Source organism: Pteropus vampyrus, unplaced genomic scaffold (genome assembly GCF_000151845.1).
Source record: "Pteropus vampyrus isolate Shadow unplaced genomic scaffold, Pvam_2.0 Scaffold134, whole genome shotgun sequence".
Taxonomy (NCBI): Eukaryota; Metazoa; Chordata; class Mammalia; order Chiroptera; family Pteropodidae; genus Pteropus; species Pteropus vampyrus.
In genome coordinates this window covers 3,869,798-3,876,491 of record NW_011888915.1, presented here as the reverse complement: position 1 = coordinate 3,876,491, position 6,694 = coordinate 3,869,798, and the positions used below count along the sequence as shown (strand labels likewise).

Sequence of the window (6,694 nt, the reverse complement as noted above, 5' to 3'; positions counted from 1 at the left end):
GACTCTAACAGGCCCTAAGTTCACATAACTAATACATGATGGTAATGGATTTGAACAGATTGATTACTTTTGCAATCACTAATCTGTACTGCTTTCCAGGAAAACCCAGGCTTTCTAATTCCTGGTCTAGTGCTTTTTCTTCCGTTCCAACCTGCCCAATGCTTTGCCACCAACCGTGCCCTACTTTGGTGGTATCCTTAGCCGGTGTGGAATCTGCAGGTCTGTTTTTAGTTGGTGTTAATGCGCTTAATACATTTTTTCCCTTTTTAAATTATATATAAGGAAACTGGCAGTATTTTCTGGTAGATGTTATTGTTTCACTTTATTCTTGTTCTCTGTAAATATTCATCTTTTACATTATGATGATGCTGGTTAGTTTTATTGGAAGAATCCAATAAGAGATCCCTTTAAGAAAGAGCAAGTACCAGCAATAATAATAATAATAGCTAAAATGTATTGATTTTTTATTCTGTGCCAGGCATTAATGTTTTACTTTTCAGGAGACCTGAGAAGGTGATGTAATAACGATAGTAACCGACTTAAAAAAAAATTATTCTTTTTAAATTTTTCATTTAGAAAATTTAAGTAGGGAAGAAAGTTGAGAATAGTTTTATGTACTTCAAAGTGCCCATCACCCACCCTCAATAATTGGCAACTCATGGCCAATCCTGTTTCATATATAACTCATCCGGACCCTCCCCTTTCAACCCTCAGTTTTTTAAGCAAATTTCAGACATTGTATCATTTCACCCATCCATATTTTAGTAAGGTTTCTTTTTTTTTTAAATATATGTACTGATAAGTTTCTTAAAACATAACTGTAGTGCTATTTTCACACTTTGTTGTTTCAGTGATAATGGTTAACATTATTGAGCATTTACCATGGGTCCGGCACTATGCTAAGTCCATATGTAGTATCTCTTTTAATCCTCATTAATACAAGGTATGCATAATTAGTATCCTTGTTTTATAGATAGATTGAGAAGTGGAGGCTTAGAGAGGTTAGGGAACTTACCTAGGGTTCTGCAGCTAGTAGAACTAAGATAATGGCCAGAGTACCAAGAGCAAGCTAAAATAGGAGTCAGAAGATGAAAATTTTGTCTGTCTCAATCATTTACAGGCATGATGACCTCTGAATTTCAGTTTCGAAATGATAATCATTGGTCTGCCCACTTGTTAAGGTTATTAAGCTCAAATAAGTTACTGTTCATAAAAGTGTTTTAAGAACTGCAGAATACTATGAATAATTGAAAAAGTTTATTGTCAGGTTCAGTAGTTCTTTACTTCGTCCCCCAGAAAACATTTTGTCTGGAGACTCTGATTATCACAATTGGAGAGTGTGCTACTGGCATCTAGTGGGTAGAAGCCAGAGATGCTTCTAAATATCCTCCAGTTCATAGGACAGCCCCTGAAAACAAAGAATTTGGCCCAAAATGTCAAAAGTACCAAAGTCGAGGAACTCTGATCTAGTTAAATAACCTTTTAGCTAATTAAAATAACTGATTGTCTAGCTGAATAACCAATGATCAAGTGATTCGCTCAAGGTTGTACAACAAGTTGGTTTTGGGGCTAATATCAGTTTGCATTACAATCAGTGTTTGAGGTTTTGAAGAACAAGTCTTTCTGAGAAGAAAGTCTTTCTGAGGTTTTGTGTACTTAGCATGCTCAGTACAATGAAAAGAAACACATCGTTCTAAGTAATTTGTAAAGACTATTGCTTTCCTGTTCTTTAAAGTGGATGACATGGTCATTTTTAGGCAAAAAAAATATGTGTTGTGTAATTTCTGTGTCTTTGGTATTGTACATGGTGCTGAGGTGACTATAAAGTAAAAGTTGCTGCCTGCCAGGAGTTCACATCCTCACTGGGTAAATGTGTTAGGGATTATTTGGCTGCATTCAATGGAAGTCAACTCAAGTTGGCTTAAGTAATGGGATTTCCTATAACCCATAACCCTGGGCTTCATGAGGCCTTAGGTACTTTTACCTTCCTGGGGCCCTTCCTCTGCAAACAATACTAAAAATTATATTTTCCAACTATGCTGGTATAAAGACAAATATCTTAATATTATATATTAAAGTGTTTTCTTCAACCTAAAAGTTTATTTTTTCTTCTCATTTTAAAATAAAATATTTTTGTGAGACCCTAAAAGTGTGTGAACCCAAGGCAGTGTGAGTGTGCTTACTTTACTTGCAGATTAAGTTGGCATTTAGGAGTTAGTTGTATAGCTTAAGGGCCGAGTGGAAGTGACTTACGTTCTTCTGCCCCAAACTCCTTTGCCAGAACTCAGTCAAATAACTCCCACCTAACTGAATTCATCTGGAAACGTAGCAGAGTACATTTAAGCGCTTCTACTGCACTACCGTAAATAAGACTGAACTTTTGTTGCTGAGAAGGGAAGGAACAGATGTTGCATAGGCAATCTGCCATCTCTGCCATAGCCCATTTTTTAATGGTAGTCCTTGTATATTAGGACAATAGGAGTTAGCATGTTATGTGTTAAGTAGAGGGTTTTACAGTAAGAGTAGGCAAAGGAGCTGAGGCTCTAAACGTAAGTGGTTGGTAGCAGGAATGGAAAGGAGTGAACAGATGCAGGGCCTTATTCTTTCTTGAAAAAGGAAGTGCCTTATGCAAGTACACTCAGTTTTATGGAAGTTCTTGGGAGAGAGTCCAAATTGCTCAGCATCTTGATTCAAATATGTTACCCAGTTCCAAGTCCCTGTTATTTTTTAAATAACCACAATATGCAAAAACAGGCATTGTGTTATTTACTTCTCTTTTAAAATCTTTAAATATTCAACAAATATTTATTGAGGGCCCTCTGTAAGCTGGGTATTGAGGATATAATGAGAAGCAAGACACAGTCTCCACCATGAACAAACTTACAGTTCCGTGGGGAAGACAGATACATCACTGTGTGATTAGCGCTATCATAGGGGAAATATTGATAGGTAGGGACATATTAAGAATGGCATGTCATAAACTCTTGGGGAATCAAGGTAGGTTATTAGCTGAGACCTAAAGGATGAGAGAGCCAGGCAAAGAGATTGGTGGGTTGTGAGGGCAGAGAGAATAATTTGAATACAGGCCCAGAGGTGAGAGAGAGAGCTCGGCACATTTGGGAAAATGCAGATGGTTTAATAGGCCTGGAATATGATGGTGGGGGAATGGAGGAGAGGGAAGGAGGGAAGGACCTGGCAGATAGACAAGAAGGGCCTTGAATGTATCTTAGGACTTTATCCTGAGAGCATTAGAGAACTTCTGAAGGGAGATTGACGTGATCAGATTTATGTTTTGATGAGATTTCCGCTCATAGCAGTTATGATCTGGTCAGAATTTATAGAAATAAAAAAAATGTCATTTTCCTTTGATTCCTAAAGAAAGTTGTTATATCTATGACTTTTTAAATTATAGAATTCTTTCTTATTTCCTCTTTGCCTTTGTAACAAGATTCTTTTGATCTACCATTTTACCTCTTTGTAAGCTGACATTTCATATTTCTGTTGCTTGTCCTTCTCTTATACTTAAAAATAAAATGGAATAGGAATAGTAAACCATTGTTTTGATTTAAAATATAAAAAATTGTAAATAGTAAAACAGGTGATAAATTTATGGTAGATATGCACTGATTCTTATCTAATTTTAATACTATTAGTTTTCTTATTACATGATACACAATGTATATTTAAGATAGGTATTGGAGAAATAATGGTAAGTTTTTTTTTGTTTTTGTTTTAAATAACCCAAGATTCCTCTTTGTATACTTCAAGTTTGGGTAATTGTTTTTTAAAAAGCAGTTGTCTAATGTATCTGTGATACGAGTAGAAAGCATTTTATTTTTTAAATTGTTGGGTAGAAGAGGCAGAAGAAAGGCACAATTAAAGGAGATTGAGATCCAGGGGTTAGATGACTTGGCAAAGTCACCTGTATGGTAGGTTGTAGAAGTTTGAGTAGAACCCAGGTATTTTCTCATTTGAAAATGCTGCAGACTCTGGGAATATTAGCAGGTAAGAAGAGGAAGAAAATTTAATTTCAGTCTTGATAATTTTATGCCAGAAAATAAAATTCTACAAAATAATATTAAGTTTTCAAAACAGGATTAGATTTGTGTATGGTCCATTGGTATCCAGCTTTCACATTTGTACCTGTTCCCTAAGTGCTGTGTTCCACTCCACTTTTAGCATACTTGCTATCAGCAGCTCATTCTTTTTAGAATCACACAGTGAGAAGGAAGCTCACACCCCTCTTTTTTTTCCAGTTAGAGTGATCATGCATGTTTTTTCACTTTAATCCAAGGGTGGCTTAAGGGATGATAGGAATGCTTACCATTCTCTGTTTTATTTTAATTTCATATTAATAGTCTGTTAGCCATTTTAGAGAGAAATTCTTCATTAGCTTCCTTACACACACACACACACACGCACACACACACACACACACACAGTCTCCAACTCTTGGGCCTGAACATCTTCCTTTGGTAGATATGATTGCAGATTAGCAAGCAGGCCCTGCTGCATCCTATTCTTTTCTAAGTATTTATTTTTAACTAAATAGGAACATTTGACAACAGTGTTACATTATACCTTATTTTTTAAAAGTATTTCAAACCTTTTTATATATTTAAGTAATTCTTTAACCATCTCTTTGAGGTTTAAAGCATACAGGTCATGATAATCCTAATGTTTAATCTCTTCCATTTAAATTTCAAGATAACCATGGGGAAAATTGATCAGTGAACAGCTTTATATGAACAACTTCTGTATGAACCCGATTTTTTTTTTAAAGCAAGCTTGTTGAAGTATAGAGTGGATTATTCTCTTTTGTGTCTAATAGGAAAGAAGAGGAACAGCCAAAGTGGACTTTTTTAAGAAGATTGAGAAAGAAATCCAACAGAAATGGGATACCGAGAAAGTGTTTGAGGTCAATGCGTCTAATTTAGAGAAGCAGAGTAGGTAAGTAATAGTTTGTGAAGTTCTAGACATTGTGTTTATAAGTATTTGGCTTTTATACACAGAAACTGCTTTGTGAAAAAGATAAGACTTGCTGTATTTAAAATGTATGAAATGGGCTGAAGGAGGTGACTTCTACTTTCTGCATTTAAAATTAGGATCTTCTTACACAATGCAATATATATGTATATGCATTACTGTTAAATTGTATACCTGAAACTTACTGGATGTCACCAAAGTCACCCAAAAAAATAAATTTAAAAAATAATAATAAAATTAGGATCTTATGGAATTCTTAAAGGATTTTTTCTACGTAAAGTTTTTTTTTCTGCTTAAAGTTTTTTTAAAAACTAATATTTTTTATATTCAGACAAAAGAAGATGTTTTATAGTTTTATCTTTGCTGATTGATCTAAGGAAATCCTTATGTTAGAGAGATTCATATTATTGATAATTATCTTCATAGATACAAAATATAGATTTTGAAGGGTTTCAGTATTTGAAGATCTTATTTCATAAATACTGTTTTGCCTCAATGTTAAGCCCTAGACAATGATATGATATTGGCGAAAAACAAAAATAAAATAACTGCCCCAAAATGGTACCACAATAAATATATGCATCAATTATAAGATGCATCTCACTTTCAGATATATTTTAACTATAATTTGAAGCATCTATTTGATTCTAGAATTTTGATCAACTTTAAGGTAGTTTAAAGTAATCCATAGTGAACTGAAAAAGCTACTTGTTCAGTGAGAGACAATCAAGTATAGTTATGTACAGCAATGCTGAAGAAACTGAGAAACATTGAGTGAAAAACAAATTGTAGAAGTCTATGAGCATTATCATTTTTTATAAAGCTCACAGGTGAGCAAAACTAAATGATATAGTGTTTAAGGGCACAGACATAGGTGTAAACTAGTCAAAAACTTGGCAATGACAAAAGTAAATTTCAAGGTAATGGTGTTTTCTGGTGGGACAGTGGGGAGGAACGTGTAGGAGGCTTCGGTGGGTTTAAAAGTTGGGTGGTGGGTTTACAGGTGTTCATTTTATTATGTGTCATAACATATATGGATGTTAGATATACTTAATTAAAACAAAGAATATAACATAACAAAACTGCTTTAAAAGGTACTTTTTAAACGAATTTACAATATATCATGTAATACTGAGGATGTTTTATTTTACCTGAGGGGCGTTTAATTGCTTTATATATATCTAATGAAAACAAATCTTATTTAATCAGTAAAGCATTAAATTGATTCAGATTCCTAAGTCTTAAAAAATTTAATTTTTAGTACATTAGCTTTACTCAAATATTTTAGCTTAAGTTAAAATCTACAAGTATATTTATTTCTTAATAACCACCTGTAAATGTCTTATTCTTTCAAAAGTAAGTTTCAATTTTAGAGAGCTTTATATTTCTGGATTTATAAATTTAATTTTAAATGTCTTTTAAATAGCTGCAGTTAAACAAATTATTTATAGCAAGTATTCCCTTCACCCTACCCCATCATTGTAAAATAATTTAACATTTTTTTTCTGTACTTTCTTTTTTACATGATTGTTTTGCAGCAAGGGCAAGTACTTTGTAACCTTCCCATATCCATACATGAATGGGCGTCTTCATTTGGGTCACACATTCTCTTTAGCCAAATGTGAGGTAAAGTAAGCTTCCTCTATGTTTAATATGATGGGATGGAGGGTCTTTAATAAATACTATTTTGAAGAAAATGGCATCTATA

At 33.7% G+C, this 6,694-nt stretch overlaps 1 protein-coding gene across 1 annotated transcript in view; it reads left to right on the top strand.

Annotated features, from left to right (window-relative positions):
* Positions 1–6,694, top strand: part of LARS (leucyl-tRNA synthetase) — a 50,891-nt gene that overhangs the window by 2,518 nt on the left and 41,679 nt on the right. The window contains exons 2-3 of the mRNA XM_023534915.1: positions 4,832–4,950; positions 6,525–6,612. Of these exons, the coding sequence (XP_023390683.1) occupies positions 4,832–4,950; positions 6,525–6,612 (207 nt within the window). The remainder of the gene's footprint in view (positions 1–4,831; positions 4,951–6,524; positions 6,613–6,694) is intronic.